General features: G+C 34.2%; 10 protein-coding genes across 10 annotated transcripts; 2 read left to right on the top strand and 8 right to left on the bottom strand.

The window, feature by feature from the left end:
- Nucleotides 1-355: 355 nt before the first annotated feature.
- Nucleotides 356-1,014, top strand: 29C (uncharacterized protein; the record flags this gene model as incomplete). Its single annotated transcript, XM_004366128.1, has 2 exons — nucleotides 356-544; nucleotides 607-1,014. 2 exons carry the CDS (start codon nucleotides 356-358, stop codon nucleotides 1,012-1,014), a joined length of 597 nt encoding a protein of 198 aa, XP_004366185.1.
- A 186-nt stretch (nucleotides 1,015-1,200) lies between these two features.
- DFA_06810 (uncharacterized protein) lies at nucleotides 1,201-4,248 on the bottom strand (the record flags this gene model as incomplete). The annotated part of the gene is made up of 3 exons (XM_004366127.1): nucleotides 1,201-1,699; nucleotides 2,456-3,057; nucleotides 3,148-4,248. The coding sequence occupies 3 exons, from the start codon at nucleotides 4,246-4,248 to the stop codon at nucleotides 1,201-1,203; spliced, it is 2,202 nt and encodes a 733-aa protein (XP_004366184.1).
- A 420-nt stretch (nucleotides 4,249-4,668) lies between these two features.
- On the top strand, nucleotides 4,669-7,171 carry DFA_06809 (uncharacterized protein; the record flags this gene model as incomplete). Its single annotated transcript, XM_004366126.1, has 3 exons — nucleotides 4,669-6,440; nucleotides 6,579-7,069; nucleotides 7,137-7,171. The coding sequence occupies 3 exons, from the start codon at nucleotides 4,669-4,671 to the stop codon at nucleotides 7,169-7,171; spliced, it is 2,298 nt and encodes a 765-aa protein (XP_004366183.1).
- A 96-nt stretch (nucleotides 7,172-7,267) lies between these two features.
- Nucleotides 7,268-9,955, bottom strand: DFA_06808 (uncharacterized protein; the record flags this gene model as incomplete). Its single annotated transcript, XM_004366125.1, has 1 exon — nucleotides 7,268-9,955. The coding sequence occupies one exon, from the start codon at nucleotides 9,953-9,955 to the stop codon at nucleotides 7,268-7,270; it is 2,688 nt and encodes an 895-aa protein (XP_004366182.1).
- Nucleotides 9,956-10,456: 501 nt separating this feature from the next.
- Nucleotides 10,457-12,103, bottom strand: DFA_06807 (uncharacterized protein; the record flags this gene model as incomplete). Its single annotated transcript, XM_004366124.1, has 1 exon — nucleotides 10,457-12,103. One exon carries the CDS (start codon nucleotides 12,101-12,103, stop codon nucleotides 10,457-10,459), a length of 1,647 nt encoding a protein of 548 aa, XP_004366181.1.
- A 123-nt stretch (nucleotides 12,104-12,226) lies between these two features.
- On the bottom strand, nucleotides 12,227-15,128 carry DFA_06806 (uncharacterized protein; the record flags this gene model as incomplete). The annotated part of the gene is made up of 7 exons (XM_004366123.1): nucleotides 12,227-12,552; nucleotides 13,317-13,584; nucleotides 13,647-13,833; nucleotides 13,922-14,179; nucleotides 14,495-14,565; nucleotides 14,609-14,755; nucleotides 15,117-15,128. 7 exons carry the CDS (start codon nucleotides 15,126-15,128, stop codon nucleotides 12,227-12,229), a joined length of 1,269 nt encoding a protein of 422 aa, XP_004366180.1.
- A 764-nt stretch (nucleotides 15,129-15,892) lies between these two features.
- DFA_06805 (uncharacterized protein) lies at nucleotides 15,893-16,176 on the bottom strand (the record flags this gene model as incomplete). Its single annotated transcript, XM_004366122.1, has 2 exons — nucleotides 15,893-16,045; nucleotides 16,093-16,176. The coding sequence occupies 2 exons, from the start codon at nucleotides 16,174-16,176 to the stop codon at nucleotides 15,893-15,895; spliced, it is 237 nt and encodes a 78-aa protein (XP_004366179.1).
- A 172-nt stretch (nucleotides 16,177-16,348) lies between these two features.
- DFA_06804 (uncharacterized protein) lies at nucleotides 16,349-17,152 on the bottom strand (the record flags this gene model as incomplete). Its single annotated transcript, XM_004366121.1, has 3 exons — nucleotides 16,349-16,658; nucleotides 16,743-16,927; nucleotides 17,012-17,152. The coding sequence occupies 3 exons, from the start codon at nucleotides 17,150-17,152 to the stop codon at nucleotides 16,349-16,351; spliced, it is 636 nt and encodes a 211-aa protein (XP_004366178.1).
- A 244-nt stretch (nucleotides 17,153-17,396) lies between these two features.
- On the bottom strand, nucleotides 17,397-18,391 carry DFA_06803 (uncharacterized protein; the record flags this gene model as incomplete). Its single annotated transcript, XM_004366120.1, has 4 exons — nucleotides 17,397-17,412; nucleotides 17,590-17,862; nucleotides 17,960-18,144; nucleotides 18,251-18,391. 4 exons carry the CDS (start codon nucleotides 18,389-18,391, stop codon nucleotides 17,397-17,399), a joined length of 615 nt encoding a protein of 204 aa, XP_004366177.1.
- A 441-nt stretch (nucleotides 18,392-18,832) lies between these two features.
- Nucleotides 18,833-19,599, bottom strand: DFA_06802 (uncharacterized protein; the record flags this gene model as incomplete). Its single annotated transcript, XM_004366119.1, has 2 exons — nucleotides 18,833-19,052; nucleotides 19,586-19,599. The coding sequence occupies 2 exons, from the start codon at nucleotides 19,597-19,599 to the stop codon at nucleotides 18,833-18,835; spliced, it is 234 nt and encodes a 77-aa protein (XP_004366176.1).
- Nucleotides 19,600-19,959: the final 360 nt, after the last annotated feature.

Raw genomic sequence — 19,959 nt, 5'->3', positions numbered from 1 at the left:
CTGAGTTATTGGTCCTGGGTCTTAAAATATTTGAACAAAATTTTGAATCAGATTTTTACTCATGCCCTGCCCTCTCTTTGAGAACCAGCGAAATTAATGAGTTCTCCCCAATGCTGGTCAGATCAACCCGAGTACTCTTTACCCACTGCCCTTTCACTGTGTGCGTAGGGTCCACTCCCACTCGACTTTTGATCACTTATAAATATGAGGGTACCCTCTTTTTCGATTATTATTATTCTATTATTCTGTACCTTATTTTTTATTTTTATTTGTACCATCTATCTCTTATTTTTTAATATTTCTATTTTATTATAATATTTTTTAAAATTTTAATTTTAATCAGTCAAAAAAAAAAATGCGATTTGTTGCAACTTTATTATTAGTTTATTTGGCAGTTTGTGCCAACTTTGGATTCACAAATGCTAGAAGACCACCAACTAAAGCTGAATTGGATGCTTTTGAATATTCATTGGTGGAATTTGAAAATGTTGAATCTGCCAAAGATTTTGGTCTCTTTTTATTAGGTTTTGTTGAAGGTATCGAAGTATGTAAATCAATATTATTTATTTACAAATAAAATATTAATATTTTATTAATTTATTTTAGATTTCAACATCAAAACATGCACAACAATGTATTGCAGATTCTGGTAGATCAATTAAAGGATTTATTGGAGCCTATGAACAAATTCAATTCGGTTTATCACATAAATCAGTCAGTGCTATTGGTCAAGGATTCAAAACACTTGGAAACAATCTCAAAGAGATTCCAAAGATCTTGGAAGAATGTGAAGTCAAAGTATTGGTCAAGGAAATCAAGGGAATTGCTCAAAAGTTGGAAAGCGGCACTGCTGGCGTTATCCAATTACTCGTCAAGGAAGCCATTAATATTTTCCACAACCGTGTTGATTTGACCGCCGATTTCAAGAGAGCTATTGCAGCTGAAAAGAGACATGATTTCAAATCATTTGGTCTTGAAAGTGGAAAGATTGTTGGTGTTCTTCTCAAGGTTTAAATTAACCTATTATTTTTAAATAAACAAAAAAAAAAAAAGATAATATTATCTATTTTTTTCATCCATACTATTTCTTTTTAAAGGTTGACTATTATACTATTATTATATAATTACTGTATCCAATTAAATTTATATGTTGTTTTTTTAGTTATCTATTAATTTAAACCTTTATTATTATTATTATTATTATTGTTGTTTGCTATCTTGAGGAGTTGTGGTTGTGGTTATTTCATCAGTAGAATGTTGTTGTTTATCTTTTTCTTTCTCTTTATCTTTATCCTTTGAAAATTCTGATTGAATATTATTAACTTGTTGTTGAATTAATTGTCTGTTTAAAGTTTCCAACATTTCAATTTTCTTTTTCAACTCTTCATTTTCACTCTTGAGGTCGAGCGAAATGTTTTTAAAGGAGACTGGTTCCTTGAGAGGGTTGCGCCAGTAACGGAGATAGTAGTTGCGCCAAAGTTGGATGTGTTCGGAACGCCAAGTCTGGGCAGTGGGGATTTTGGGGTGACTGGTCTTGGCAGCATTGTAAAATGGGTTGATAAAATAGTGTTTGACAGTATTGAGGAAACTCCAAAGCGAGACGGTACGTAGTTTGATCTGTCCACGCTCCTTTTCAGTGTTGCCGAGGAATGTACCGTACTGACACGAGTAGAGAGCGTCGAGGATAGCGATGAGATAGCTATCGTTAAACTCAAAGATGTCGTGGTACTGTTGAGACAGCTGCCAGACACAATCGATGAATTGGAGAAAGACGGGTGAGCGTTGGCTGTCACCATATGCATTCTTGTCACCGTGACGCACACGGTTCTGGAACATGTGTCCAAACGACAACCACTCCTTTTCAATGAGTACTTGGAACCCGCGAATGGTACGGTAGAAGGGGTCGAGCATCATCATGGACAGCGACGACAGCTGGCTGGTGCGATCCCACCCGTCCGAGCAATGGATGAGCACCGGATTGCCGTGGTGGGTCAGCTCGGCGATACGCGTGGCACCCAGCAACACTAGACGCACATGTTCGAGCCATTTGGTCTGCTCGAGCCCGGCCAACCAATTTTCTTCGTTGGATGTGCTGTGCACAAACTGTTCGAGACGGTTGATCGAGTCACGCATCGCATGTATGTTGCCAATACCCAGAAACTCAATGTTGCAGTTATAGGTGAGCTCGTAGCCCATACCCTTGGCGACATTGGCAATCGCGTTGGCTTTTGGACGCGCGTCGAGCAGGTGAAGTGGCTTGCCCGTCGGACAGGTGATGCGCAGCAGGTCGACCAGGCGCTCGTCCTCCATGCACCGCTGACGCGTCAACCCAACCATCGGCTGACTACTACGCGCAATGGGCACGCCGTCGGGCGACACCCAGCTGACTGTTGGGATACGACCCTTGGAACGAAAGGTCACAGCCACCTTGAGCTCATCGTCACTAATAACATACGGCACAAACAGACGACTGGGGTACGTCGCATTGGCATACTCGCAGTTGATCTCGCTTGGCCGCCACAATTGAAAGTCTAAATTCTGACGGATAAATTCAGAGAATGTATCGTACACCTTCCAACCATCGCCATCTGTCATTTGCTTGGGATCCATTTGGAAACGATAGGCAAATAGTTGAGAGGCGTCTTGGAATGCAATCGAGCGTAATCGCATGATCAATGGGATAGTGTGGTCTTGTTGGGGACTGGGTTCGGCCGATGGATAGACCTCGCGTGGTATAATGAAAAAGTCGACCCTTCTAAAATCCTTGCACCACATGGAGATGACCTGGTCGATACGGAACGTGTTGGTGCGATCGATACGGTATATCATCGCCAACGGCACCGATATCAGCTCTTGGTTGGTCAGTTTGCTCACAATCACAAACCGAAACGTCGTCAAATACAATTGCGATGGGATAGTCTCTCCCGTCAAATTATCGATATAATACATTGGATAATTGTCTCTCTCTACCAATTCTCCTGCCAATTTAAAAAAATCTAATTTCTTTTGTTGTTGTACATTATTATTATTTATATAATAATGATTTGTTTGTTGTCCCTAAAAAAAAAAAAAAAAAAGTAAAATAACAAATTAAATATTAATACATATATTTGTAAACTTGGAATCAATCTTTTGGAAATAACTTACCTTTGATATTTCATTTTCAAGTATATTGTTTTTTGATAAAGTTGATGATGAAGTAGATGATGTTGATGTTGATGTAGTCGTAGTAGTAGTGGTGGTGGTGGTAAGTGGTTGTAACGGTGATAATGGTGAAATGACATCTTGAATAGGACTAATTGAATTGTTATTTTGGTTATTTTGATTTGAATGTTGATAATTGATAAACTTTATATATTCAACTTCCAACTTTTGTAATATATACTCTTCAACAGCATCAAATAGATTAATGGTAATACGATTTAATATTTCCATTTCATTGAGTAATTGATTTGAATCAATGGAAGAGGTAGGTGAATTGGTATTGGTATTGACAGTATTATTATTATTATTAATTGGTTGAAATCCACTATTTGATGGTGATGACGATGATGACTCATTATTATTATTATTACTCTCAGTTGGGGAAGTGAGAGAAGAGAATAAACCAGATTCATAACCAGAATTTGTGAATAGTCCACCTCCACTATTATTCAATATATTGTCGATTGATCGTGTGCCTGAAGAGTTGGCAGAGCCGCCGAGTGGGGAAGCGAGGAATTTGACGGTAGCTCTCAACGATGAATCGAGTGGAATCAAAGACTTGTCCAAATAGTTGTCATAGATGGCACGAGCATTCTTGAGCATGTCAGACGGCCCCAACGACGCAGTATACGATCTGCGGTAGTTTCTAATGGCCGATTGACAAGACAACATGCGATGATACGTCATATCATTCAATCCCTTTACATAGTTTTTGAATAATGTGTATTGTTGATCTGAATGGTTACTGCTATTGTCACTCGATTGAATGTTATTGTTGTTTGATGATAGTGTTACATTATTTAATAATTCTACAATCTTTAATATATTATTGTTTGGTGTCTCTGTTGTTGTTGTTGTTGGTGTACTAGTACTTGTGCTGCTCTCAAGGGAAGGTAAAGGTAGAGGTAAAGCTGAAGCTGAAGATGATGATGATTCTTCAGCGACGACCACCTCATCATTGTCAATGCTCTTTGATGATGACTCTACTATAATGTCATCGTTGATGTTGTTGTTGCTAGTCTCCTCACTGATAGGGTCGTCCATTATAACTATTAATCTAATGGAGTAGTTGAATAACTAACTAATATATATATATATATGTGTGTGTGTGATAATAATAGATGATGATGATGATGATGATTAAGAAAACATAAAGAGATAAAACTAACTAAAACCAAGCTAGATTAATCTTTTATAAAAAAAAAAAAGCAAAGCAGATCACTCCTGCGAAAATTCAACGAGACACCTTAGTTTTTTTTTTTTTTTGTTCAAACAAATAATTCTTCAGGACGTGGAGTAATAATATCTCTCTGAATTATTTAAATAAATATATATTGCATCTTTTGATGAATCAACCTCACCGACACCATCAATGACGACAAATTCATCACTGATACTAATAATTACAAATAATACACTTATCTATGATTAAAAAGAATAATAATAATAACTGTAATAATAAACATGAATGAAAGGAATAATACTATAATAATATTTAAAGTAATAAGATCAAAGGTATTGTGGAGGCATATACTATCGTTCTTACCAACCCTCACAACATGTACACACATACAAACCAAATACAAAGATCTATCATACAAATCAATATCCTATCTAACCTATCGTAATTGTAGTTGTACCAGTACGAGTACAAGTGACATTATTTCAAGCAATAATATTAATAGTAGTGATGTTCTTGGAGGGGGAGGAGGAAGAATCAATCAAAAAGAGAGAATTGAACAACAACAGAGATCATTTAATCAAATATTCAAATACAAGTTGTTGGAAGTGGATGATGATCAAAAGTGTCACTTTATAGTGTACTTTAGAGCATTGCCTGTACTACTACGTAATTGTAGGGATGTGGTGATACTGAAAAGATTGTATACACAGTATCCCTATTACTTTGGGTTACCTTTGGTACGTGGACACATCGAGCTTGGTCAATTGGACTTGACAAGTTCGCTGGGGTCGTTGGGAGACTGCAAAGATTCAAAGAGTTGGGTGGTTGACAATGTGGCAGCTAGTAATAGTTTGGATTGTTTGCTCTATACCATTAGATCGATTGGTATCGTACCAACTAATCAAACACTGGATATGGCATGCGAATACGGTAGTTTAAAGGTACTAGATTATTTACATAATTCATACCCTCTCTTAAAACTAGATAGAGGGTTTGAATTGGCATCACTCAACGGTCATTTAGATGTTGTTCGCTTCCTTTTGGACAAGAGGACTGAGATGTATACATCGAAAAGTCTACTTGCAGCGTCACGGAACAAAGACAAGAGTACGAATATGGCCATTGCAACATTGCTGTTTGATAATATCGAGAGACGGTGTTCAGACTATTCAAGCGGACCACTTCCAGAGTTTACGGGAGGTTTGGTGGATAGTGCAGTCTTGTCGGCGTCGGTTGAGATGGTCGAGTTGTACTATACTCGTCTTGGACGGGGTGCCATCACCCGGCTGGCACTTGACCAGGCTGCCGAACTCGGATATCTAGATATTGTCATGTACCTCGACGGGGTTGGCGCACCCGCTTCGACCGATGCCATGGAGTACGGTGCCAAGAACGGGCATCTCGACATTATCACCTATCTCTTTGAAAAGAGGTCAGAGGGATGCACCAAGGGTGCCATGCAAAAGGCTGCTGCTGGAGGATTCCTCAATATTGTCCAATTCCTTCACACTCACGAGGATGCCGTCCTAGGACACTCTGGACGCACATTCGAACCGGCACTAGAATGCGCAGCAACAAGTGGAGTGATGCAAGTGGTACAATTCATGCACCAAATTCGAAACGAACAAAAAGTGATGTTAACGCCAGTCCGAATCATTCAACAAGCTAAAAGTGACTATGTCAACGTCATTAAATACTTGTTTGAGAATGGGATAGTCAAGCCAATCAAAAAAGTCAATGACCACCACCAATACCAAGAAATCATCGAGGCAGTACTCGATCAAGACAATCTCGAGTTGTATAGGTATATTGTCGAGTTGTATAATATTGACACTCATCTCACACAACCAAAAGACAAGGAAGGGGAGGAAGAGGAGAAAATTGATACATTTACACCTTTTTGGAAATCACTTTTACATCATTGTCGACGACATGAACATCCACATGGCAACATTAGATTGTGGTTGCTCAAGACCAACAAAGACAATTTGTCACCTAGACACTATGCCACCCTTCTCAATCATGCTGAACTATGTTTGTTACAAGTGACAGAGTATATTTGGAAAGAGTGTCCACAAGCCTTTTCTCCATCAATCCTCGACCACCAACAATTCTTACACCATATAATCACCTTGGACAATGTCAAATACCTCACATTCTTTCACCAAAACAACCTTATTCGACATGCTAGATCAATCAATGAACTGGTCGAGTTGGCCCTTTCAAACGGTTCAGTCAAATGCTTTAAATACCTACAAGAAAATTGTCAATTACAAGATCAAATCAACCCATCAAACAAAGAAAGGATAATTGATTTCTCATCTTGTTCAAGTTCATTAGATCTTGTTCAATATTGTTATTTAAATTATCGTGGCGGTGAACATATTGATGGAATTCAAATTGTAGCAAGAGTTCGTAGTTATTTCTTTCAAACAATTAAAAATGGTGATTTTGAAATTATTAAATTCCTCATTGACAATCATATTCATTTACCATTGCCATTGGTCGAGGAATTGTATGGTAGCCATGAACCGAGAGTGGCTTGGGAGACTCCTTTTTCACTCATTGACTGTGCTGCCATGTCCAAACATTATGAAGTATTATTATTAATCATTCAAACGTACCCAACTGTTTGTCCAACAAAGATAGCATTTAGACAATTAAAAATAGAACTTGCACAATGTATCGTTCAACATTACCCCTCTAATTATCTACTGGAATTAAAATTTGAATCTTATGAAAAATATAGACACACTCAAATTAAAGATTGTATTAAAGAATTAAAAAATAATCAAAATAATACTAGTTTATTTTCATCGTTTAAACAATTATTTAAAAAATAAATAAATAAAAAGAATAATAAATAACTTAAATATTTATTTATTTTTTAGAGAAATATCTACTTATAAAGGTAAAATAACTAGCTTGACTAGCAAGATCATTATTATTATCTATATTATTATTATCTATATTATTATTATTTTGATTATTATTATTATCTATATTATCATTATTTTGATTATTTTTTTTTAATGGATTTTCTTGATTTAATATTAATTGAATAATACTATAATCTGTTGGATAAAGATGTACAAGTTGTTGTATGATATGAGTTTGTAATCCAGTGAATGCAATTTTGGTAGGAGAAATGAATGGTAACTTTTCAGAAAAGTATTCTACCAATTCAATGTGACCAGAGATCGTAGCCCAATCGATTGGTGACTCGATTGGTAGGGTCTTGGTTCCAGATGGTGGTGAAGTAGTTGGTGGTGGAGTGGTTGGTTGATTTCTATCAACCGCCGCAAACAACTCTTTTAACTGTTCAATGTTATTGTTGACGATGAATTGAACAATTTCATAGTTTCCACGATTAATCGCGTCGTAAAAGTAGAATCGAACTGTTTCATTGTTGATTGGCATGTTGGCCCAGAGGAATTGGACAATTTCAAGTGAAGGTTTTATCAATGGTTCTCCATGATGACTGAGCTGGATTCTCGAATGTTGTTTGAAAAATGCAAGACATTTAAACGATTCATGTGTACATGCAATGTAGATTAGTTGATCGTGACTGAAAACAGACAGCATTCCACGCTGGTGGATAAATTCGAGTACTTCAACCCGGTCATTGGAACATGCAATTTTTGAGAGGTGAAGACACACTGCTACATCTGTAAATACATCGGGACAATATTGGTGGATAGCTTCGAGGGTTTCTAGAGATTCAGCCGATACTGAAGACAAAAGAATTTGAGTGTACGCCTGCTTGGTCAATATATGCGAGAATCCAACAAGCAACCATAGACGCAAGTCAGGTTTGTCAAATGGTGGTAATAAATGATGCCAAAACGGAAGTGTTTGATAGGCAGGCTTGGATGGCGACGACGTGTCCTTATTATTATTATTATTAAATACAGTGAACTGTTCTGCAACCAATCTATACAACTCTAAAGCTCCTTCTCCTCCTCCTCCTCGCCTATTATACATGGTTTCATCAGGTAATGGGTTATATCCATTCTTTTCTCGATTGAAATCTAGTAGTTCTACAACTATTTTGTACAACTCTATATCTCCACGTTGAGCTGCATATTTAATAGTGTTTCGATACTCTTGAGAGGACTTGAATTTGATGGGATATTCTTTTAAAATAAACGATACCATTGCACAATAATCTCCTTTACCAACACTGCATACTTGTGCAGCAGTATCAATTTTGCATCCATGCGTAGTATTATCTTTTAAAAAATGAACCACTTCCAAATGCCCGTTGATTGCGGCATGATGCATAGCCAACGAGTCACATTGATGACCTGTTGTCAAGAGGTATTGTACAATATCGAGATGTCCAGCTGCAGCAGCCTTGTTTATCGCTCCTTTACAAGTCCAAGGTTGTTCGAGTGGTAGAGATCTCTCTACGAGATACTTGACCACTTGCAAATGACCGTTCTTTGCACTGTATTCCTTGGCGTCTGATGTAAAAGGTGCAATCACCTCTTCTGAAAGGTATTGGACAATATCGAGATAACCAAGCTCGGCAGACCGATCGAGTGCAGATGCAGATATACGGTCTCGTCCAAAATGCGTGTAAAACAATCGCACCATCTCCGCCGACCCCGATACAACTGACAAATCGACGATATGTTTGTATCGGTCGTCTGTCTTGTCGTCAACCAATCGATTCTTGGTATTTGAGAGGAGTAGGGTCGCAACGTCGATACAAGGGGTAACTGCAATATGTGCCAATGTCGTGATTGAATACCCTTCTGTCTTGTTGTCTATGAGGAATTGAATCACATCTAAATGAGGATGGACCGATGCCAATTCAAACGAACGTCCAATACCAACCTCTGGATACGATTCGTGTAGATAATCGAGTATTTGAAGACTACCATACTCGCAAGCCATCTCGACCGTTTGTACAGTCGGCACAACACCAATTCGATCCATCACATAGACAAAACAAGCAAAGTTACCACTAGCAGCCACATTATCCAATACCCAACTCTTTGATCCAACACAATCACCACATGTTGTTGGTGTTGCAGGTATTGATTTAGCAGTAGACATTGGAGATGTCGACACTACCAATTGATGTCTAAAGTAATGTCGATATTGATTATATATCTTGTCGAGGATTGTTACATCTTTACATTGTCTTAATATTCTTGGTAATGCTCTGAAATGTAATATAAATTCATTACTATTACAACTATTATTATTATTACAGTTATTATTATTATTATTACAGTTATTATTATTATTATTAGAGTTATTATTTAATTTATAAATTAATAGTTTGAATGCATTATCACGTTGTTTTATTCTAGTTGCTAGTATGCTGTGTTTGTTGCTGTAGTTTGATAAAGAGTCGATAACTAGTGATTTTAGATGATCGTGATGACACAATGATAGGTATGATATAGAGTGACTTGATGCATCTTTAAACTTGACAGATCGTACTTTTAACGATTCTAATTCTATTGATGATAATGATGAAATGAATGATAGAATGTGTCTAAATAGTACAATCGATTTAAATACACTACTTATTGCTTTTTCATTCTTTTCCATCTTTCTTTGTTTGTCTGTGTAAAAAAAAAAAATAAAAAAAATTGGGTTTGAATGTTCCAAAAAAATACCATTTTAAGAAAATACAAAAGAAATATCGTATGAAAAGGGTAGAGAGAGAAGAACAAATTTTATTAGCCCAGCTTTAAAAATTGACAATATTTCTTTGATAATGATTCTATCAAGTACTGGTTTGATTTTGATTTCCATGTACTCTCCTTCCATTTGTTCAAGAGATTAATTACCATATTTCTTGATGAGAGGTCTCCTCATAAGATAATCTTCAATTTCTTTTTGATGACGCTTCGCCCAAAGGTAGATGTAGAGTCCAATTCCAAGAGATCCCACTGTTATTAGTGCCAGTTCAAACCAATTAAAATCGGGCTCGACTTCTATCAATCTTTTTTTTTTTTTTGGTAGGTTATCATCGATATCCATTGCAATCGACAAGAAGAGTAGTAAAACCGATATTTTGGAAATCGATTGACCTAAATTTAAATTAATTTATTTGTTTTCATCAAATTTAATTGAATCAAAAGATGATAAATCTAATTGACAATTAATTGTATTTGTTAAAATTGTTAATCCACATTTTTGTGATATTACCAGATTATTATTATTATTATTATTATTATTATTATTATTATTATTATTGATGTAAAGTAATTCCAATTGTTCTTTGAAAGATTTGGTTGCAAGAGAGCTGACATTCATCAGGATGACCTGTTCAATGGATGGACTAGTTTCGATAGCTGCAAAGAATGCACCTATTTCATGGTCATCTCCAAGTGTTTGATCATCGTTCATTCGTCCATTATACTTGATTGTACGTATTGATTTACTATTCTTGATAAAGCTAGTTATATGGCATAGCGTATCGGTCATATAAGTGTCAAACAACATGGTTGTCAGTTTTGGCAAAGGACCACTGTGCACAAGAATACTCTTGACAATCATCGATGCTATACCCAAATAATTGATGATTTTCAAGTGTAAACACTCGAGTTGGGGTGGTACCAATGCAGTCTGACAAAAAGGTCGTGTGGGTGGATCCTGATACAATATCAGTGTGAGTGATTTGACTGGTGACTCGTGTGACGCCAAAAATGTAACAGTGTCCTTGTCAGTGATCTCAGTGTGAACTAGTCTATTCACTTTACTCGATAGAATGTATTGGTGATACTGTGTAGATACAAGTATCGACTTGTCCACCATTGCAAAGTCACGTATAGAGTCGGGTAGCAAGTGAAATGGGAATGAGTATTGCATTCCAAACCGACTCGTCCCATCCACTGTCAATTCTCCCCACTTGAGTTTGTAAAGTGTATTGCGTGGCAGACTTGATACAACCATTTCAAGATCGCTGGTGACAGATGAATCAACTTCTCCTCTTCCTCTGACCCAATTACACTTGGAAATAGATATCTCCAAGTTTTCAAGACATGTGCATTGTGCAATGGTCTGACTAATCACTTTAGCAGACATATCGTAAAATACTATAGACAGTTTGGTCAATCGATCAAACAAGGATGAGTTGTTGATAGGATGATCGTATCTATGAAACTTCATCTTTCGTAGAGCAGGCCATACTATGCGAGGAGGTGTGTCGTCATCTTCCTCCTCGATTAGTAGCATCCACTTTTCATCTGTGTAATTGGCCCATATACCAATCTCGTACACCTTGTCTGCAATGTACTCTTGAAAGATTTTACGGTTCTTTACACTATCACCATCGATATCGTTGTACAAGTAATTCATGTTTTCATCTGATATATCTTTTCCTCGTATCGATTTGTATAACGTTAGTTCCACTTTAATGTTGTTGATTAGACACCAAGGGTTCTTTAAATGTATCTGTTTTTCTTTCAACGATGTGTTGAAATCCAACTTGAACGGTACCAACAATGAGTTTCTAACTGCCTCTCTCCACTTTCTACACACTCCTCCAATACCAAACACATCCTTTGGTAATATAGTAGTAGTAGTGCTCGATCTAGCATAACTACCTCCTCCTACTGTACTGTATCTACACACCATATAAATTATCTCTAATTGAACTATCCATGGTAAAGCCTTTACTAATGTTGATGTTGTTGTTTTTGTACTAGAGAAGTTATTCTCTTCTTCTAATAGTTGTTCAACTTGATTCATCTAATTATTCATTCATTTGAAAGTAAACTCTCATCAGCAAAATTGAATGATCGCAAAGTGTGTACTAAACAAAAAAATATTTAACGCTTGTATCCAAAAAAAAAAAAATTGATTTATTGATTGTTAATAATCTTTGGCAATTTGGGAATCAAAGTAGTCAATATAGGTTCTGATGATAGCACTCCTATTTGGTGTCGACTTTATTTGTTCTTTAAATGACTTGTATTCCTCTCCATCATCGTCGTCTTCTTGTTCATATTCATTATTGTACTCTTGTTCAACTTCATCGTCCAAATTGACAAAGATAAGTGTTTGGTTGATTGACATTGATTTTAAAAGTTGATTGATGAATGGTCGAGTAGTATTGTTTGATGTGTATTCAGAGTTGGTCCATGAAACATGTAAAGTTGAAAGATTACATTTGGCAATTGATTGAAAGAACCTTGGATCTAGGAAATCAATATCTTGATTGATTAGAGAGGCATTGGAGGATGAGAGGAAAGAAAGCAGCCCTGTATTGGCTTTGTCAAATCCAAACCAGGAAGTCATCGGGTTGCAGTATACATTGATGAAGATAAAGATAAATCAGTAGAGTATTATGATTCATTTGGCCAAGAACCAACAGATGACTTTATGAAACAATTTAAAGATTTAATTGATGAAATCAATCCTGATTATTATTTAAAATTCAAAGTAAATAAAATCATTGATCAAGCATAAGGTAACTAGTGGGGCCACTACAGCTTTTCGTACAATGGGAAACCTAACAGAAGTTTTAATCCATCGTCATTCAGAATAACCAGATCGATATTATCTGGGACATGAGGAAGTGGAGATTTGTCGCTTTGTTTTCTCTTTTTTTCGCTGGGATTACTTTGTTCTTTTGATGCATCTTATTTTTTACCAGCAAGAAGTTTTTTTGGAAAGGGTGTTGATGGAGAAATAAACGTTGCAATTTCCTTGGAATCAAATACTATTTCTTTACCTTTAAAGGATTTGATCTTTTGTTCTGTTAATTGCAACGATCACACACGTCAATTTAAAGTCAGTCAAGCCAACAGGAACAGCTTTGATGAGCTCTTCACAAAGATCTTGAATTCCGAATGCATCATGTTGATTCAAATGCTTGACAACAAAAGAAATGCCTAAAGTCCATATAATATTATTTAATTAGTCATTCATGAATTAAAATGAGAACGTATCCATTAATTACCTTTTGTTTGAGACAATTTGATATAAAAATCAGAAGATTCGGACTTTGAGCCACATTTATACAATGTATTCTCTTTGGCCTGTCCCCAAACATCTTTAAATGAATTTGTGTGGACCATAATTCCCTTGTCTCCTTCCAATGGTTGTTCCATAAGATGCTTCACCATTTTCATGTCAAAACTGCCAACATCTTTTATGTTGGTAAAAATAGGGAAGAATCTAAACACATGATAAATGTGTTCAGCACATTTGTTATGTATCTTTATACCCTTGGAAAATAATTAAAGAAATTAATATAATTGCTAAACAAGAAAAATATCAAATTACATACTTGAAGAAAGGGGAAATTTAATTCTGATTCGTCTAAAATTCTTTGGCAGACTGAACTTGCTAAAGATTTCTCCAATGCTTCACCGGTGATCCTGATAGATTTGGAGAATAACGAGTCTTCTGCAATCATCAGCCTACTCTTTTCTTTTGGGTCAGTGATTGTGCCTAGTAGGTGATCGATGGTGATTCTAGGAAAGTTGAGGAAAACTATATTTAGATCTGTTGGATGTGGTTTTATATATGTGATAAAACTGAATTACATCGGCAAAAACATACTCGATTGGTTGTTCTGACTCCTCTGAAGTTATAAACCATTGGCGTGGATCAATTTTTTGAGTAGAAGAAATTGGAATCTTTATCCATTTGGTTAGAAAATTGGTTGGTTCTGAGTGAGGGTTGTTACTTACATTCAAGATAAAAAGTCTAACCAATTCAAGATACATCAATCGTTGATCTGTTGTAGATTTGGCGTTGAATAATGGGATGAATTGGTTGCTTTTTCCTCGTTCATCAGACTCCAAAAAAAAGATTATACTAGTAATTATAAAATAAAATGTGTGGTTTTATTTTAAATATTAATAAAATCATTGGAAGATGGGTGAGCGATGATCAGACATGACTTTAATATTAGGGTTGATGGTTGTGATTAATAGATGACTTGAACCACAACACAGAGTGACTAAACGAGAGAAACGAGAATAATGATGGGTGGTGGTAGTGGAGGGAATCTGACGAATGACAAGACGAATATGAGTGGTTAAATAGTAGATAGATGTATCATTACTTACCTCTACTGTTCAACAACTTTTAATTCAACAATCCAAATAGACGCTCTATTTGGCTACTAGCTTCTTTGCAGGTGCTACGACTATTCCACATTTACCAAAATCAGCCTCTGTAAACACTGCTATACTCTCCATCTACATCATTTTCAAGAAGCATCTGGGCATATTCTTCTCTTACTTGAACTTCTTGTGTAGCCCATTCTTTTACTTGTTTTGCTGACCATCGTTTGAAATCGCTTTGTGATGCAATTTCTGTTATTGTCAAAGCATTATACATGTTATGATTAAAAGAGATGTCGTAAGATAATAGAAAACATGGGTTCTCCTTTTAATAATAATAAAAATTGTTGTTGGTATTGATTTTTTTTTTTTTTTTTTTTTTTCGATCTCTTGAAAACAACAAGACAGATTCTTTGTCTTATGTGAACAAATATTACTCCTAAAGAGGGTAGTCTTCTATTATAGATATAGAGGTCCTATAGATTCAGCTCAACTTTGAACGATAACAAAAGCAATTTATATTTAATATACCAACATTCTAGACAGTAACATTCAACCTATTACAAACAACATTGATAATCAATGTTTTGCCTATTGTAATCGCTAGAACCACTCTCACTAAAGCATTCTCGTTTATCATCCAATCCAGGTTATATTTCAACTTGGTATCATATGTCTATTCATACAACCAAATCCATTTTGTAAAAATTGGTAAACTGGTTACACTCTGTGTTGATTCACCTTGACAATGCAAACTACAGCTTCAGAAGTATATACTGATGTTTTTATTCCTGAAAGATTTAAACCTCCCAATATTCAAATAGTCACAGTGTCAACATACCAAAAACATTCTCCAACTTTATTTATTCATCCATGTAAAATCTGTTGTTTATTGATGGACAATTGATCATCCAAAATAGTGATGGAAGTGGAATACCTTGTGATGCCAACCAATCTTTTTCCATTGATCCATTTTCTAAGAGCTATGTTCTTTATTAATATCAATTTTCTATCCAAATTATAAAGTTATAATTATAATCCAATATCTAAAATCATACCAATATTTTTATATTTTTCCAAAATAATTTTAACTTTTTTAACTTTTATCATTTCTATCCAAAATATTAAAAGTTAATAAATAATTCTCAAAAATAATAAAATACAATAAAAATAAATATTTCTAAAAATAAATTAACTATTTTAACCTAATTAGTATTTTAATGAGCCCTGCAAGGGCGAATGGTAACTAAACTTTTTTGGGACCGCAGCGATCCAACGCCCAACCCACACACGACCCTTTGTAATCATTTATAGTTGCTTGATATGTTACTTGTAGATCATTATTATTATTATTATTACAGTTGTTAAATTGATCTATGGCTTTACATACTTTCTCTTGAATCTACTATAGTTCATCCAAATGACCAACTATTGTCAATCTCTCCAATGATGTCATATCTATTTAATACTTGATACCTTGAACAACACTATCACCAGTGTCATCAATGATCCAAGTAAAGTGTACAACTCTAGTAGTGTCATTGCATTGATAAGAGGTGTACGATGAAATGTAGGAGTGTTTTGCCATCGAGCATTTGGTCTTGGCCATTGCACTCTATATGATAGCATCAACGATACTATCTTTAACCAATACTTTGATACCAATGCTAAGCTTTGAATCTCTTTCTTTTCAAAATCACTATAATCATACTTTGACAAGATGATTGATTGTATCTGCTTTTGCATATTTTAATTGATGTTTGTTTGTCTGTCTTTATATACATAACTAACATAGGTATGATAAGTCTGAGTCGAATCGATTCAAAAAAAAATTAATAAAAGATTTGTTTATTCGTTATGAAATATTCAAATTATTTTGTTGGTGATGTATATATATATATATATCATCAGTAATACCTTATTGATCAGTCCATCTGGGTTTTCCAGGTCCAAACAAATAGGCGATATATTGGTGAGCGGTAACTGGCTCGTATAGAATATGATCAAAAGGTACCAAATACACATCATCTCTGAAAACACATGCGTGATCAAACCTGTCATCCACACCATCTCGTTTCAAAAGGAATCCATAAATGATCTTTGTTTGGAAAATAGCAAAAGATCCAGCACTTGGTAGTTCAATGGTTTTATCAATTTCAACAGCTTGTTGGATTTCATTAAAACCATAGTTGAAATGATTTTGTACCATTTCCGGTCTTCCTTCACATCTGTATTGTATTGTATAAAATATATTTGTACAGTTTGTTAATATCATGATGAAAGTAGTATTTATTTTTTTTAATGATACATACAAATCAATCAATTGGCCTCTACTTGTTCGTATTTGATCAGTTTCAGAACCCTTGAAACATTTAACAGTGACTGGCTTTTTACTTGATGTAATTACATTCCCTAAATATTTGTTCAATACTCCAATGGGTTTACAAAATGTTAACCCTCCTTCTGCACTACTGGAAACAGGGCCAAAATGATATTTCTGTTCAATTTTTTTTTTAAATTAGAAATGGTTAATCTCTATTTATTGTTTCAGAGTTGAAAAATTAAAATAATAATAACATACAAGCATTATAAACATGTCAATAGGAATTTTAAACTTGAGTTCCTTGTCAACCTCAGTCTCTGATGCCACCATTAAACTATTTTCCAAGTTAAAAGGTTCTTTGAATTGATTCAAAGGTTGTTTATTTATTTCTGTATCCATATTTATTGAAATGTGTAACTATAATAATAATTTCTTTTGTCTTTTTATATGTTTCAACTATTCCTTTAAAGTTTCCATATCAACAATAAATTTACAATTTTAAAATTGTGGTGGTGGTGGTAAGGCAATTTACAAAGTTTAAAAAAAAGTTGGAACCACCCCCATCTCCAATTGAGGTTCATATGTAAGTCGGTCATGGGAAATAAAAATGAAAAATACTATATGTGAAACCAATAATAATTTATTAATATCTTTGAGTTCTAAAAAAAAAAAGTTATATGAAATCGGTATACTGGTGGTTGGTTTCCTATAAATGATGTCATTTCTAGAAATGAATGATTGATATGTCTAAAATTTTCCTTGAATTTAAACAATTATTTTGATACTTGTGTTTGGTAGATTATCTATTTGTCCATCTTGATTTTCCAGTTCCATACAAATAGGGTGTATATTGGTGATAGGTAACTGGCTCATATTGAATATGATCAATCGGTACCAAAGACACATCATCTCTGAAAACACAGGCGTGCTCAAACTGATCGACACCATTTTTTCTAAAACGGTAGCCATAAATGATCTTTGTTTGAAAAATGGCAAAGGATCCAGCACTTGGTAGTTCAATGGTTTTATCAATTTCAACAGCTTGTAGGATTTCATTATATCCATAGTTGAAATGATTTTTTACATCCATTAGTAATTTTTTTTCACATCTGTATTGTATTGTTTATATTGGAAATAAATAAATATATATATTGGTACAATTAGTAAAAATCATGATTTAAATTATTTATATTTATAGATACATACAAATCAATCAATTGGCCTCTACCTGTTGGAATTGGATAAGTTTCAGACCCCTTGAAACATTTCACAGTGACTGACTTTTTACTAGATGCATTTGCATTACCTAAGTATTGGTTAAATACTGCAATGGGTTTACAAAATGTAAACACTCCATTAATATCAAGGGCAATATAATCAAAAGTAAAATTCTATTTTAAATTGTTTTTTTTAAAAAGAGAAATTGATTGAATGGTTAATTAATCATTGATTAGGTATTCCAAATAAATAATTAAATATTTTGTTGAATGTACATACAAGCATGACAAACATTTCAATTGGGTTTTTAAATTTTAGTTCCTTGTCAACTCCCATCTCTGTTGCCACCATTAAACTATTTTCCAAGTCAAAGGGTTCTTTGAATTGATTCAAAAGTTGTTTATTTATTTCTGTATCCATAATATTGTCTTGATGAAAAATATTAGTATTATTGATATAATACTCTTAAGTTCTATTTGTTTTTTTTTGTTTAAAACTGGTTCATTTTAAAGCTTTCCATTCAACCAATTTACAATTTATTATTTTTTAATGGTGGTGGTGAGGCAATTTACAAAGTTTAAAAGTTGGAACCACCCCCATCTCCAATTGAGGTTCACTAGTAGTGTGTAATAATAATAATAATAATAATAATAATAATAATAATAATAATAATAATAATAAGAGTGGGTATATTACAACAATGTGTTTATTTTTTTTGTTTATTTGTTTATTCTACTTTAAAAAATCTTTTGTTATAAAGTATAAAAGAATTTGAAATCTAAAAAGTGAAAATGAGATTGTAAAATAATAATAATAATAATAATCATGTCATAATAATGGAATATAGTAGTTGTACAAGTTTTATTTTTCAAACTTTGAAATTAATCTACCGGATCGATTAAATAATGATCCCAATCTTTGGAGATGAATCTCTCCATTGGATTCGAGATCATCAGGATCGATCTCTTCCTCCTCCTCATCCAGTCCATCTTCCAATTCTTCTTCACCTTCATCATCATCATCTTGATTATAACCATTAATCTTTTTACTAATATTATTATTCTTATTATTATTATTCTTACTAATTTATTTATTTATACCTTCATTCACTCTCTGGCATCACTTTTTTATTATTGATCTTTTTTTTTAAATAGTTTGAAAAATAATACTAATAATAATAAAAATAATAATAATAATATTAATATTTTGTTTTCCTCTTTGCAATGAAGAAGGAGCGACTCAAAGATTCTTTAGGAGTTACCTCGTTGCGAAAAAAAATAATTATTTTCAAGAGCTCCTCACCATCAGCCATGTGAGCATTACCAAATTGGGCTTTTTTTTGAATTTTTAGATTCGTGTACATTTCAAGATACGAATGTTTTTCAAGAGGGTAGAGTGCCTCTTGATGACTATTGGCCTATTGATTCTAAGATAAAAACGAAAGCTTTAAATTCATTGCTGAGAACTGCCGCGTCTTTCTGGTGGATGGAAAGGGCTCCAACGGTTTAAACAAAAAAACATTTGCTCCACCAAACGAGTCCGAGGAGGGCTCTCCTGAGCCTTCACCACATTCGTTGTTGATGAGAAGGGAAGGAAGAATATCTGTTTTAAAACACAGTCTCCACCATTGTCTTTTCAATTCATCAATTCCTTTTTAATACAGAGTGTGGGTTTGGTCGTCTTGACAAAGACGCTACTTTTCTTTTGGAATGAAAATAATATTATTTATTTTACTTCAATAATAATAATAATAATATTAAGATAGCATAGTTTAGTATAGAATAGTAATAATATAACAAAGAAAGGTTTTAATATAAGTGAAAACTAATAAATAATAATTAAATTGTTTATTCAATATTCTTTTTTGTTTTTTTTTTTTTTGAAGTATGATTGCAATATCTTTGGTCTTAAAATGAATTAAATCTAAAGTGCAATAGGTAATAGGTAATAGGTAATAGGTGTGGTGGAGGTGGTGGTGGTGGTTGGTT

Source organism: Cavenderia fasciculata (genome assembly GCF_000203815.1).
Source record: "Cavenderia fasciculata unplaced genomic scaffold Scf_EJPB12P01AWP9W-5, whole genome shotgun sequence".
Lineage (NCBI taxonomy): Eukaryota > Evosea > Eumycetozoa > Acytosteliales > Cavenderiaceae > Cavenderia > Cavenderia fasciculata.
Note: the sequence above shows the minus strand (reverse complement) of the source record. Positions and strands in the feature narration are given on the sequence as shown.